Source organism: Saccopteryx bilineata, chromosome 4, assembly GCF_036850765.1.
Source record: "Saccopteryx bilineata isolate mSacBil1 chromosome 4, mSacBil1_pri_phased_curated, whole genome shotgun sequence".
NCBI classification, from domain to species: Eukaryota; Metazoa; Chordata; class Mammalia; order Chiroptera; family Emballonuridae; genus Saccopteryx; species Saccopteryx bilineata.
The window spans coordinates 297,011,097-297,026,568 of record NC_089493.1 but is presented as its reverse complement, the minus strand read 5'-3'; the positions used below and the strand labels follow the sequence as shown (position 1 = coordinate 297,026,568).

General features: G+C 49.0%; 1 protein-coding gene across 1 annotated transcript in view; it reads left to right on the top strand.

The window, feature by feature from the left end:
* The first annotated feature begins 4,928 nt into the window (after positions 1-4,928).
* Positions 4,929-15,472, top strand: part of MOSMO (modulator of smoothened) — a 39,924-nt gene continuing 29,380 nt past the window's right edge. Inside the window, exon 1 of the mRNA XM_066275897.1 lies at positions 4,929-5,042. Within this exon, the coding sequence (XP_066131994.1) occupies positions 4,937-5,042 (106 nt within the window). The 5' untranslated portion in view covers positions 4,929-4,936. The remainder of the gene's footprint in view (positions 5,043-15,472) is intronic.

The following is a 15,472-nucleotide window of genomic DNA, read 5'->3' as shown; positions in this document are numbered from 1 at the left end:
ATTGTTACATCAGCCATCAACAGTTCCAGCCGCTATGGACCTGCACTTTTTTTCATGGATATTATGAATGAGTCAAGGTCAAAGGTGACCTGAAAAATAAAAAATAGCCTGACCAGGCGGTGGCGCAGTGGATAGAGCATCGGACTGGGATGCAGAGGACCCAGGTTCAAGACCCCGAGGTCGCCAGCTTGAGCTCGGGCTCATCTGGTTTGAGCAAAAGCTCACCAGCTTGAACCTAAGGTCACTGGCTCAAGCACTGCTCACTCAGTCTGCTGAAGGCCCGGGGTCAAGGCACATATGAGAAAGCAATCAATGAACAACTAAGGTGTTGCAACGCGCAATGAAAAACTAATGATTGATGCTTCTTTCTCATCTCTCTCCGTTCCTGTCTGTCTGTCCCTGTCTATCCCTCTCTCTGACTCTCTCTCTGTCTCTGTAATAAATAATAAATAAATAAAAAATAAAAATGAATCATTGTTCAGAGAGGAATTAATTCTTCCTTTTTTGTTGTTGTTGTTTCCAAAACAACCCTTTCTCCCACATAAGTTCACTCACACCAGAAGCTTGCTCTACGTGTGTGCGTGGTGAGGACACAACACTCAGCAAGACAAACAAGGGCCCGACCTCCTGGAACTGAGATTTTGACAAACACAGGGAGTCTGACCTGTGGTGGCCCGGTGGATGAAGCATGGACCCGCGACGCTGAGGTCGCCTGTTGGAAACCCTGGACTTGCCTGGTCAGGGCACATGCGAGATGCAACTGGGAGTTGATGCTTCCTGCTCCTCCCCTCCACCTTTTTTTTCCTCTCTCTCTCTAAAATCAATAAATTTTAAAATCTTTAAACACACACACAAAATACAGATGGGGTGGGCAGTTTTAGGAAAATATAAATGATCAAAAATAACTCCTAGAAGAAACAGAAAACAACAGAATGAGGAAGGGTCCTGTTGTCCTTCCCACCCTGACGGGCCGGAGAGGCTAAGTACCTTGCAATCTCCAGCCTTCAACAAATTGTCATCAAGCACCCATCCAGTGTCAGGCACTGTGCGGAGACGTCCACACGTGGGCAGGCTCGAGCTTCTTCAGCTGTTTCTGTGGCTCCACCCACACAATAAACGGGAGAAGCAGAGTTCTTGCCGGGTCCATCCTGTGTGGCAAAGGCTGGTTGGCACATGGGGAATAGAGTCGTCCTGTCCCCCGCCGCAAGGAGTCTCCTGCAGGTGGCTGCTTGGGATGGATGGCTCGTTTCCTCCTCCAAACCATCTGGTGAAACATCTTTCCGGATACCAAATTAATTCTACCACACAACACATCCTCTTCCTCCATTTCCTGTCCGTGAGGGTCTGGAGAGAGGCTGTGGGAATGCGGCAGGGCTGCACTGGGGTTTCTGTGAGGTGACCAACCTTTTTACAATGAAAAGGAGGACAAAAATAAATTGAAGAAGACGATATCATAAATAAAAGAAACATTGTATTCATTGCAACAGGAATACACTATAATATGATAAATGCATAATAAAAACATTTATAATATTTTATATTGGCATTATGCTTACATGCCTATTAATTTTTAATAATACTTGTAAGAAAAAAGTACTCATTTAGATACAAATACGTCCCATCACACACAATGGATCGATTCTGCATCAATTGAAGACGGACATTGACAGATGAGTCTTCCGATATCAAAAAGGACATGTAAGAGGACACTTTTCGAGGGAGAACGGAACTTACAAAAGAAGGACTGTCCTCCCTAAAGGAGGATGATTGGTCACCTTAGTTTCTGTGAAGGGGAGCATCTCAGGGCCTGGCACAGGGGCTCACCTGCCTCTGCTCCAACCCGGACTGAAAACACTCCTTCCAGTAGATGCCAAGATCGCCCTGATTGTTAGACCCACAGGGAACAGGATGTGGGAGGTTGGAGCACATGCGGGAGTCTGCCTCACTATCTCCCCTCCTCTCAGTTCAGAGAGAGAGAGAGAGAGAGAGAGAGAGATGGATGTGGGCTGAAAATAGGATTAATGGGAAATCTGTAAACATAGTATTTGGTCGCTCTTCCCCACCCCCATTGTCTATAGCGATGTGCAGCCATGTATCTGTTAAAAAAACAACACTGAAATATGTTTTAAAATATTAAACTCCATACTGGTTGTTTTTACAGTTTAATCTTAAATCCGAAACCTTTTGTGGAGGGGCAGAGGCAGGAAGGACTGGGAACTGCTGTTTGGTAGGAGGAATCTAGACTTGTATTTCTCAAACACAAGAATGAAGTCATCATCACTCCCCTCAGTTGGAGTTGGAATAGACAAATGGTTTCAAAATTTCACCCTGGGATTCTCATCAGCAGAGCAGCGGTGAACATTGGTGGACAGAACTGTACAGTTGGAGGTTTTTTTGTTTGTTTAGGGTTTTTTTTTTTTTCATTTTAGAGAGAAGAGAGAGAGAGAGAGAGAGGAGAGACAGAGACAGAGAGAAGGGGGGAGGAACTAGAAGCATCAACTCCCATATGTGCCTTGACCAGGCGAGCCCAGGGTTTCGAACCGGCGACCTCAGCATTTCCAGGTCGACGCTTTATCCACTGCGCCACCACAGGTCAGGCTGTTTAGGGTTTTTTTTTGTGAGACAAAGAGAGGGACAGACAGACAGGAAGGGAGATGAGGAGCATCAATTCTTCGTTGTGGCACCTTGGTTGTTCATTGATTGCTTTCTCATATATGCCTTGACCGGGGAGCTACAGCAGCATGAGTGACCCCTTTCTCAAGCCAGCGACCTTGGGCTCAAGCTAGTGAGCTGTGCTCAAACCAGATGAGCCCACACTCAAGCTGGCGACCTTGGGGTTTTGACCCTGGATCCTCTGTGTCCCAATCCGATGCTCTATCCACTGCGCCACTGCCAGGCTGGAGTTTCTTCTATTAGTGGGTAATAGGAACATCAGACAATAAAGAAAGAATATTTCATCAAACTTCTCCAGTACTTAAATAAACAAACAAAAAGTGAAGACCTCCTGCAGTAATATGATGTGCATATCTGAATTTCTTGAATATACAAGTCAACTTGTGCCAATTTCTGTGACAGAAGAAAAATAAATGGTATAATAATTAAAAAAAAAAATCCTCCCCCTTCAATAGACCAGTGTCTGATTGTCTATAGACGAGCAGTCTAATCGCTCTTTCCCCGATCTATGTGGTGACACGGCTAACTCTATGCGTCTCTGCAAGGCTGTTGGATTTGGTGGAAGTTTAAATTCACTGAGTTTTGTGGACAGGTAAGCATTCCAAGAATATGGACAGACATCCCTCTTCTGGGTCTTTCTAGAGATAAGCTAGGTGGCGCTGAGGGAGGAAATGAGAGTCTCATCTGGGTGCCGCACAGTAGACTACCTGGAAGGAAGAGCTGGATCCAAAGTCAGAGTTAATGGTGATTTGGTCCATGACCCGTGAAAGAAAAGAAAATCTCCCCTAGGTCGCACAACTCTAGGTGGATAAATTATCTTTATTGCTAACAAATTGTGTCAATGTCTCCCCCCTCCCTTTGTTATCCATCCAACCAAAGCGGCTCCTTAGGCCCCAAGTAGTAAAAAATAAACTATCACTAAACACCTGGTGACTCAGGTTGAAAATTCGAGTCATTCCTGAGTCCTGTCCTTCAACCCCGTTATCGGCTAGCTGTTCCCTCTGCCTAAAAAAAGCATTCAAACTGTCCAACTTTTCTGCATCTTCACTACTCCCATCCCAGCCAGAGCAAAACATTTCTCTCCTGGACTACCTGGCTTATTCATCCATATCCTTGCTTTCACGACCCCTGCCTCCCTTCCCCCGCCGTAAGATCTTCTCTCTCCTGCCAAACCCCTCCAGTGCCTCCGCCTCGCACTTGGAATAAACGGATACGTCGCTGCGCAGCCCCAGGACAGGCCGACGTCTTCCGTGCCCCCAGGGCTGGGCGCACTTCTCCCTCTGTCTGGGATCTTCCTAGGTCCGGGCTTCAGAACCGCTGTGATCCGTGTAAACCCTCCGTGACCCCTACCCACCCCCACCCCCACCTCACCATTTAACCGAGTCCAACTTAATGCATAGATCAACATCTGAAATTATCTTTATAGACAAGTTTTCAACGGGCTTTTATTGATTGATTTTAAAGAGAGAGAAACATGGATTTGTTGTTCCCGCTTACTTATTCATTCATTCATTCGTTGATGGAGATGCCCTGTCCGGGGATGGATGTGGGGAAGATGCGCTAACCACTGAGCAACCACGCCAGGGCGGTTTGAGAGTCTCCGCCTCTTCCCCAGCACAGCCCCGGCCTCCCACGAGCTGGCACCCGGTCTTACACGCGCACGGCCGGTGTGCGTGGACGGTCCCGCGCGGCCTGGCGCAGACCCAAGCTGGCGACGCCGCAGGACGGACGCGCGCAGTGCAGGCCCTCCAGCGGGACGCCCGGCGCCCCCACTGCTCCCCACGTGAGACATCTGGTGACCACGGGGTCATTAGCACGAGGACAGTGTCACTATTCACGGGCCAGGCAGCGTGGCCGGCCTGAAGAGACCCGGAGCGGAGCACGCCTGCGCCGCGGCCCGAGGGAGCGGGTCCCGAGCAGCCGGTGCGGCTCGGCGGCGCCAGGACGGCGGCGCAGAACGGAGGACTCGACGCATGCACGCCGGCGTCGCCACCCCCGCCTCCGCGGCGGCTTCACTTCCGGGTGAGGGGGCGGGGACACGCCGAGCACTTCCGGGGCGGGCGGCGGATCCGGCTGTGCGGGCCGCGCCGCGGCTGCTGGTCCCGGGCGCGCGCGGAGGGCGCGAGCGGCGCGGGCCGAGGGGGCGGCTGCGGGCGGCGGCGCGGACACTCCGGGCCCCGGCGGCGGCCCATGGGGCGCGAGGCGTGAGGCCGCGGCCTGCCCGGGGCTCGGGGGGTGGTGGGGGGGGGCGCGGGGCGGGGAGATGGATAAACTGACCATCATCTCAGGATGTCTCTTCCTCGCCGCCGACATCTTCGCCATCGCCAGCATCGCCAACCCCGACTGGATCAACACCGGGGAGTCCGCGGGTGAGCGGCGGCCGGGCCGGGCCGGGCCGGGGGCGGCGGGCCGGGCGGGGAGCGGGGGCGTCGGGGAAGGAAGAAGGAAGGAAGGGAGGGGAGGAAGAAGGAAAGGAGAAGAGGAAGAAGGGAGGGGAAGAAGGAAGGGAGGGAGGGGAGGCCCCCTGCGGCGAAGGGAGCTCGGAGGACCGGGAGGCGGCCTGCCCGTGCCCCCCGCCCGGCCCCGACCCCCACCCCCGGACCCCCGGCGGCCTTGGACCCCGACGCCTGTGGCTGCCGATTTTCCCTTTGAAGTGTCCGCGGTTCCACTCGGGCTTTATTGTGGGCCGGGGAGCTGTCAGCCCGCTGGTCACCCGCCTCCTTGTATGGGGCATCCTTCATCCCAGCGCATCTCAGAGGCTTCCGAGAGCTCAGCGGTGGGTGCAGAATGAAGGAACAGCGGAGACGCGTGCGGGCAGCCCGGCCCCGGCGGAGGCCGCGGGGGGCAGTGGGGAGCCGGCCCGGCCGGGCCCGGCCCGGGGGGCGGCTTCCAGGAGGAAGGGCGTCGCCAGGGAAGGGAATGCCCGCTCCTTTTCCAGCTGCTGGCTCGTTCAGGGCAGGTGAAGGGAATATCCGCGGTTGGGCTTGCCCATCTCTCCCTCTGTGGATACTTTGTTACAAAGATGTATCAGGATGCTGTCAAACTGTTTCTTAAGGATCGCGGATGGTTCCGGATTTGTGCTACAGTGTATTTCACGCTTTTAAAAGGCTGTATGTGTCACTGGGACATTTGTTTGTTGCTTCCTCCTGCCTCCCCTCTCTCCCTCGTCTAGACCAAGTCAGAAAATCACGCCGTCGGATTCACTGCTTATTAGAATAACACTAACAAATTCTGCCCTGCCTCTTCCCCACCCCGTTTTAACAGAGCTCTTCGTGGTACAGTATGGTCATGCAAGGTGGTAAGAGGCGGTTGGCTAATGCTGTGGTCGCAATCCTATTGTGATAGAAATGTATGGAATCAACACGTTGTACAGCTTAAACATGTACAGTGTTATATAGATCAGTTATATCTCAGTTTTTTAAAAAAAAATCGTAAAGCATACAGAGAATCACAGTGGTTTTAGAATTTGGTGAAACTCTGGTCTTTATTTCTGAAAATGTTGGCATTATCCACGTTAGCGGTTTGTACAGTGATGTGGGTGACATCCAGTTCATGACCTGTTCTTGTTTTTGTCCTAATGATATGTGCAGTCACTTCTTTTGTGCGACTTTCTTTGGGGCTTTATGTACGTAAGAGGACATACATAAAACATTCACTGTTTTAGCAGAAAAGACTGTTTTGCGAAGAAGTTTCAGGTGGAATTCCCATATATAAAACAGACTGAATAATCTATGGGAATGCTCTAGTTGAGAGCAGGAACTGTCACCTGAACAGGAGGAGAAAGAGGAAGTCATGGCATAAGCTTCCTGAGAAAGATGGGAAGGGCCCGGTCAAGGCCCAGGGAAAAGATCTCACTCCTTTGTCCAGTTGAACAAGGCAAGCACAGGATGAGGACAGCTCTTTCCGATAGGTAGGTTAAGTCTTCTGCTGCGTTGCCGTGGAGATGGGAGGGATGGAAGTCCAAGGTTTGAAGTAAGTGGAAAATGTTTGAAATACAGGAATAGTTGCAGAGGGAGCCTGCCGACCGGTGACAGTAGGACTGTCCAGCAGCGTGGAGGTGTCCTGGAAGTCGGTGGTCATGAGCGTGCAGTGTGATGAGCCAGCTGCATGTTGACCATCTGTGGGAGTGCTCAGCTCCCTCGGTGCCTGTGTGTGTGTGTGTGTGTGTGTGTGTGTGTGTGTGTGTGTGTGTGTGAGCCCACAGAAGGCTTCCTCGGGGTTGGGGTTTCCCAGTTCCCTGGAGCAGAGGTGTTTAGGGCATCGGTAGAGTATCATTTTAATGACGGCTCGTGGACCCTCAGCCAGGTAAAGGGTAGCGGTGAGGACAGGAAACCCGTTGGACTGGCCAGTGAACAGCAGTATAGGGTCAGTGGAAGAGGGGACTGGATGGAGTCAGAGACCTGACCGGCAGAGTGGAAGGGCAGGGGATTGTGGACGCAGGTCCGGAGTGGACGGGTATGTGAGGCTGCAGTGGGGTAGAGGAGGAGTGTTTCTTTTTAACGGTTTCCCTTGCCATCTCAGGGTACCTACCCTTCAGTTAAATGTGGTGCCTAGAAAGAGGAGTGACCAACAGGAGATGGGAGGAACGGTAGAAAAATTTCAAAATCATAATTATGTGTTTCTTACCTTGACTATGTCAGGTGAGAAGGTCCCAGAATGGAAATGGACGGGACGTGTGCCCGTGCTCACTCGGTGCTCGTGTGCTGCGAGGAGACGCACCAGCGCCGTGCGCGGTGTTGGTGCTTGTGTGCTCTTCCTACCTGAGCAGACAGCGCTGGTCTGAGCTTAAAAAAAATCAATGCAGTTACATCTTCCAAATCAACGGAACACTCAGGAACTTAAGTGAGACCTCGTGAGGGACAGGACTGACTTTGTGCTGAGATCTCTGCACACAAGCGACTTGGTCTGGCAGCAGAAAGTCAGATCGGTTCCCTCTGGTGTGTTACATACAGTTTGAAAATTTACATTCTGATGTTTTCACTGATTTTTTTTTTACTAATATACTTCTATTTATTTTGTTTTTCTTAAAGATTTTACTTATTGACTTTTAGAGAGAGAGAGAGAGAAAGGGGGGATGGACAAATGGAAGCATCAACTCACAGTAGTTGCTTCTTGTATGAAGCCCAGGGTTTCAAACTAGCGACCCCAGCATTCCAGGTCAGCGCTTTATCCACTGCGCCACCACAGGTCAGGCTCCACGGTGATTTTTAAATGGACAGAATATATTTTGCAAGTAGAATTCCTGGAGCCGAAATGTTGCATAGACTGTAGTTGGAAAACTACGGCAATGAACAACTGAGGCAGTTTCGATATTCAGATCCAGACTTCATCACTTCCCCGCGCTGTGACGTTAGGCAAGTTACTCGGGCTATCTCTACAGTCCTTCTCTGTAAAATAGGGGTTGTAATGGTGCCCATGTCCTTGGATTGTTGTGAGGATTGAGTTAATCCACGCAGACCATTTAAAACGATGCCAGACCTACCGTAAGTGCTCAGTAAAAGTTAGGTCTTGTGGCATTGCTGTGGTAGTTTATAGTAACAGGTAGCAGAATCTCAGTTTTGAAATGAAATCTCAGCACTTCTTCCTGTGAGAGCTGACATTTTCTTTATTAGGCGTTCTTGGAACTAGGGAAGCATCAAGAATAATATGGCCAGATTTAGCACAAATCTCATCAGCTGTCTTCCTGCTTGGCTTTGGGCTTCACTCCCATACGGTTCCTCCTTGCTTATGCTGACAGTGGGCCGTGCTTCTGCAGACAGTTTTTAGTGTGTTTATTTTATCATTTCAGATACAGAGCACATGCATTCCTTTTATTTCCGTCTGTGTGTGGTAACATTTCCTCAGCTTATTCTCAGTGTGTAGATTATGCACAAACTTTTGAAGATACAATGAAACAAAAATAAATATGAGGTATATGGTGAGGGGCATTTTACTAAGTACTCATAACAGTTATTATTTTTTAATTTAGTGAATGATTTGAGAGAGAGAGAGAGAGGAATGGGGAGAGGAAGAGAGAAACATCGATTTGTTGATCCATTTATATATGCATTCTCGTATGTGCTCTGACTGGCGATCAAACCCACAACCTCGGCTGAGCTACTCAGCCAGGGCATAGCAGTTCCTTTTCTTTTCTTTTTTACACAGAGAGAGTCAGAGAGAGGGATAGATAGGGACAGACAGACAGGAACGGAGAGAGATGAGAAGCATCAATCCTCAGTTTTTCGTTGCAACACCTTAGTTGTTCATTGATTGCTTTCTCATATGTGCCTTGACCGCGGGCCTTCAGCAGACTGAGTAACCCCTTGCTCGAGCCAGCAACCTTGGGTCCAAGCTGGTGAGCTTTGCTCAAAGCAGATGAGCCCGCACTCAAGCTGGCGACCTCGGGATCTTGAACCTGGGTCCTCCGCATCCCAGTCCGACACTCTATCACTGTGCCACCACCTGGTCAGGTATTCTTTCATTGTATATTGTGCTTCATATATAGTTTTTGAAGCACTTTTACATCAATGGCTTGATTTGATTCCTTAGGCTCATTATTTTTAACCATCGTAAAATAGTCATTTCCATATTTTCCCCACATATCAATGCTTTGCACATGGGATTTGAGTTTCAGTGTTATGTTACGGAAACTCTCTTCAGAACAGCTCTTCTGTGAAGAATTATGTGTATTCACACCTTTTTCTTACCTGAATGAAGTTAAAATTTAACGTGGCTGAGATTTTTGCCAGATTAGAGAGTCGATAAAGAAGACTTGGGTTTCGGTCTTAAGGAGATGTCCTTTGCTTCGTATAAGTCTATTATTAACCTCATTATTTCTCATCCCTAGAGAGAGAAACGTTTTGTAAAAAAGAAATTTTTAAAAGCTTTATTGAATTAATTTAAGAAGATTGACCATTAAGCAAAGCTGCTGCTGATCACGGTAAATGATCTAGAGATAGATGGCTTTTCTTTGAGGACTCAGCCCTTTGCAGCAAGGATGGCAGTGACCAGCACAGAGCACCTGGGTGGATTTGCGGAGTGTTCTTTCTGAAGAGTTCTGAGTGCCTCCCCAGAGTCTCCTCTGGTACATGAAGGAGCGTCTCCCTTATCTCGAATCAAAGTTTTTCTCTTTAGAGTTGGTTATTACATGCACGTTGTTGTCTGGTAGTGTGTTTATTCCTGAAAACATTTCATTCTTGTTCTTTTTAAAAGTGCTTGGACTGGGGTTAGGGTATTTAAGGGGTCTCAATAACTGATACCCTCTTCCCTGCTAGTATTCTGAACTAATTGGGGGGGGGGTAAGATAATTAGGAGCCAAGGTGTTTGGTACTGATAAAAAGAATATTGGGGAATGTGGCTTCTGTCTGTGGGCAAGCAAGCACCTTCCTCTACTGGACCTCAGCAGTGGACAAGCAGTCAGGTCATAGGCAGGACAGGAACCTGCCTTACAAGATTTCCAGCGTAAAAATCAGAGGAGGGCTCCCTGGGGCAGCTTGCTCCCAGGTGCAGGATGTTGGCCACGGAGGCCCGGTTTTCTTTAAACCCTGAACTGCCAGCCACATGAAGTCATTCCTCCTGACCTGGGAAGGGTTAACCCAGCACCCTCCCCATCGCCCCCAAAACATGAGAAGTAGGGGGAAAGCATCTCCTGGTCCAGGAGGTGGCTGGCGTCTGTGACATTTTCCTTTTCCTCGAGTATGGAGACGGGTGGCTTGGAGATGTCAGAGACTTGGGGAGGGGGTCGTTTTCCATTTAAAAAAGTAATTTTATTTACTTACTTATCATTGATTGCTTTGTAGAGAGACAGAGAGGGGAGAGAGAAAGAAGCAATCATTTGTTGTTCCACTTAGTTGTGCATTCTGTAGTTGTTTCCTTTATGTGCCCTGACCGGGGGTGGAACCCACAACCTTGGCATTTCGGGTCGACACCGGAAGCGAATGAGCTGACCAACCAGGGCTGTTTCCCACTTTGTTACCTGCTCCGCGCTCTCAGGATGTCCTCGTGAGCCTCAGACAGGGGACTGTAACGTCTATCGCATAAGGACTGAACGTCTACAGTCAGATCCTGACCTACAAATGGAAGGTCTTTGGTTCAGAACATTAAAATTACAAGCTGCTGAAGCAACCATATTTATTAAATACTAGAAAATTATTATATAATAAGTGCTTTCCCCTGAACTGTGACAATGTCAGTGATCACAAAAGTGCTTTAGTGTGCAAGAGCTCTGTAACATCTGTTGTTAAACAGTCTAACCCATCCAGAACTTTGTTTTGTTATGCATTTTGTCTAATTCTATTTATTGATTTTTATTTTATTTATATTTGTGTGTGTGTGTGTGAGAGAGACAGAGAGGGACAAATAGGGACAGACAGACAGGAAGGGAGAGAGATGAGAAGCATCAGTTCTTTGTTGCGGCACCTTAGTTGTTCATTGATTTCTCATATGTGCCTTGACCAGGGGAGCTACAGCAGGGCGAGTGACCCCTTGCTCAAGCCAGTGACCGTGGGCTCAAGCTGGTGAGCCTTGCTCAAGCCAGATGAGCTGATGCTCAAGCTGGTGACCTCGGGGTCTCGAACCTGGGTTCTCCATGTCCCAATTTGATGCTCTCTCCGCTGTGCCACCACCTAGTCAGGCTATTTATTGATTTTTTTAGAGAGGGGGCAGGGAGAGAGAGAGAGGGACAGAAACATCAACCTGTTCCTGTATGTGCCCTGACCAGGATCCAGTCGGCAGGTAGCCTTTGAGTCTCAGGATGATGCTCTAACCCAGCTGTTCTCAACCTGTGGGTCGCGACCCCGGCGGGGGTCGAACAACCAAAACACAGGGGTCGCCTAAAGCCATTGGAAAATACATAATGCATATATTACAGTTTTGAAGTAGCCACCAAAATTATTTTTTGGTTTGGGGTCACCGCAACATGAGGAACTGTATTGCGGGGTCACGGCATTAGAAAGGTTGAGAACCACTGCTCTAACCAATTGAGCTATCCAGGCAGGGCTTGTTAAACACTTTGGACAGGACTTGTAGAAAGGACAGAATTTGTTTAACTAAGAGGGCAAAATCTTGACATTGTGTTCTTTTTTTTTTTTTTTTTTTCATTTTTCATTTTTCTGAAGCTGGAAACAGGGAGAGACAGTCAGACAGACTCCCGCATGCGCCCGACCGGGATCCACCCGGCACGCCCACCAGGGGCGACGCTCTGCCCATCCTGGGTGTCGCCATGTTGCGACCAGAGCCACTCTAGCGCCTGGGGCAGAGGCCACAGAGCCATCCCCAGCGCCCGGGCCATCTTTGCTCCAGTGGAGCCTCGGCTGTGGGAGGGGAAGAGAGAGACAGAGAGGAAAGCGCGGCGGAAGGGTGGAGAAGCAAATGGGCGCTTCTCCTGTGTGCCCTGGCCGGGAATCGAACCCGGGTCCTCCGCACGCTAGGCCGATGCTCTACCGCTGAGCCAACTGGCCAGGGCGTGTTCTTTTTTAATATGAAAACCATTAACATTATTTCCTCAATGGACTTTTGAATCTTTATTTTAGTAAATTTTCTTTTTTTTAACGGAGAGAGAGAGAGAGGGATAGATAGGGACAGACAGACAGGAACGGAGAGAGATGAGAAGCATCAATCATCAGTTTTTCGTTGCAACACCTTAGTTGTTCATTGATTGCTTTCTCATCTGTGCCTTGACCTTCAGCAGACTGAGTAACCCCTTGCTCGAGCCAGCAACCTTGGGTCCAAGCTGGTGAGCTTTGCTCAAAGCAGATGAGCCCACGCTCAAGCTGGCAACCTTAGGGTCTCTAACCTGGGTCCTTCTGCATCCCAGTCCGATGCTCTATCCACTGCGCCACCGCCTGGTCAGGCGTAAATTTTCTTTTTTAAAAACAGCTTTATTGAGATATAACTCACATAACTATAAAAGCCATAAAAGTGTGCAGTTCATTGGCTTCCAGTATGTTCTTAGAGTTATGCCACCATCACCGCACTCGCACTCATTTTCAAAACATTTCCGAAAGAAACCCTGTGTCCTATAGCCATCCCTCCAGCCTCCTAGTCAGTGACCAGTGCACTTTTTGTCTTCATGAATTTGCCTATTCTGGACATTACTTCTTTTTTTTTCTTTAATTAAGTGGGGCAGGGAGGCAGAGAGACAGACTCCTACATGCGCCCCGACTGGGATTCATCTGGCAAGCCCCCTACAACGCGGTGCTCTGCCCATCTGGGGCTGCTGCTCTGTTGCTTGGCAACCAAGCTATTTCAGCACTTGAGGCGAGGCCATGGAGCCATCCTCAGCACCCAGGGCCTACTTGCTTAGATTATTTCAGCCATGGCTACGGGAGGAGAAGAGAGAGAGAAAGGGAAGGGCTGGAGAAGCAGATGGTCGTTTCTCCTGTGTGTCCTGACGGGGAATCGAGCCCAGGACTTCCTGCACACCAGGCTGACACTCTACCCCTGAGCCAACCAGCCAGGGCCTGGACGTTTCATATACATGAAATTATACAATACGATTCCTTTGTGACTGGCTTCATTCCCTTAGCATAATGTTTTTAGAGTTCATCTCTATTGTAGCAAGTATCAGTACTTCAATTTTTTTTTTTTTTTCCTGAAGCTGGAAACAGGGAGAGACAGTCAGACAGACTCCCGCATGTGCCCGACCGGGATCCACCTGGCACGCCCACCAGGGGCGACGCTTTGCCCACCAGAGGACGAAGCTCTGCCCCTTCGGGGCGTCGTTCTGCCGCGACCAGAGCCACTCTAGCGCCTGGGGCAGAGGCCAAGGAGCCATCCCCACCGCCTGGGCCATCTTTGCTCCAGTGGAGCCTCGGCTGCGGGAGGGGAAGAGAGAGACAGAGAGGAAGGAGGGTGGGGGGTGGAGAAGCAAATGGGCGCTTCTCCTTTGTGCCCTGGCCGGGAATTGAACCCGGGTGCCCTGCACACCAGGCCGACGCTCTACTGCTGAGCCAACCAGCCAGGGCCAGTACTTCGTTTTTTATTGCCAAATAATGTGGTAGGTACGGTACAACACCTTTTATTTATTCATTCATTATTGGACATTTGAGCAAAGAATTTCTTTCACTTTGAAGAATAACACTACTACCATAATAGTCAAGTGGTACAAAGATTTATTTTTCTATTTTTTTAAATGACATTAACAAGTACAGTATTATTTATTTCAGCATGTCAAGTAATAAGAACTTTGACCAAAATTTCAAACATCAGTCTTGTTACAGTGGTCATAGAACATACTTAAAGCATGAAGTCAGTTACAAGTTTCTCACTGTAGACCAGATTTCCCAATGCAAATTAGATTTCCTGAGCATTTTTTCCTTTGAAATCTCAGTTCCAGAAGTCATTTCTTTTTATCATTATCAACAGAGATGTAGCCACTTCAGGATGAAGGGAGTAAGCTAGTAGGCCTTAAAGCAGGGGTCCCCAAACTACGGCCCGCGCGGGCCACATGCGGCCCCCTGAGGCCATTTATCCGGCCCCCGCCGCACTTCCGGAAGGGGCACCTCTTTCATTGGTGGTCAGTGACAGGAGCATAGTTCCCATTGAAATACTGGTCAGCTTGTTGATTTAAATTTACTTGTTCTTTATTTTAAATATTGTATTTGTTCCCATTTTGTTTTCTTACTTTAAAATAAGATATGTGCAGTGTGCATAAGGATTTGTTCATAGTTTTTTTTATAGTCTGGCCCTCCAATGGTCTGAGGGACAGTGAACTGGCCCCCTGTGTAAAAAGTTTGGGGACCCCTGCCTTAAAGTTTTGGAGAAGAGGAGTTTGGGACCAAGAATATGGACAGAAGCCGTAAATAAGTGGAAGTCACTCGAAGGAAAGGCAGGAAGAGAGATTATGGAGCAGTGACTATTGTTGCACTCATTAGACTGACAGGGCTTGTTGATTTGTCACTTGGCCACCAGAGCCCCTTTCAGAGCTGCCCTAGCCACACACTGTGGTATGTCAGCCCCCCGCTGTTAAGCTTAGTGTGACCTAAAGCAATGTTGTGTAACCCTTTCCGGCAAATGCTGGATTTGCAGTAAAACAGTCCTGTGGGATTTAGAGTCAGACGTAACGACACTTGATTTCTGAGATTCCCTTTTTATGAGCTTTATGATTTGGGGCATGTCATTTGATGTCTCAGCTGTAAAATGGGGATGATATATTTATCTCAGAGGGTGGTTGTGAGGAAATAAAAATGACACATAAGAAATGAGCACACACCTGGCCAGGCAGTGGCGCAGTGGGTAGAGCGTCGGCCTGGGACGCTGACAGCCTAGGTTCGGAACCCCAAGATCACTGGCTTGAGTGAGGACTCATCTGGCTTGAGCATGGGCTCACCAGCTTGAGCTCAGGGTCTCTGGCTTGAGTGTGGGATCATAGACATGACCCCATGGTTGCTGGCTTGAGCCAGGGATCATTGGCTTGGCTGGAGCCCCCGCCCTGGTCAAGGCACATGTGAGGAGCAATCAGTGAACAACTAAGGAGCCGCAACTATGAGTTGATGCTTCTCATCTCTCTCCTTTCTGTCTGTTTTCTCTTTCTGTCTCTCCCCAGCATCTTCTCCCACTCTCCCTCTCTTCCTCTCTCTCATTCTCTGTCAAATCAATGGAAATTTTTTTTTAAATAATAAAAAGATATTTTTAAGTGGAAGGAGGGAAGATAGACTCCTCCTGCGTGCACCCCAACAGGATCCAAGAGGGAAGAGAGAAGAGGGAGGGGGAGGGCAAGAGAAGCAGATGGTCACTTCTCCTGTGTGCCCTGACTGGGGATCTCACCCGGGATGTCCACACGCCAGGCTGACGCTCTATCCACTGAGCAAACCAGCCAGGG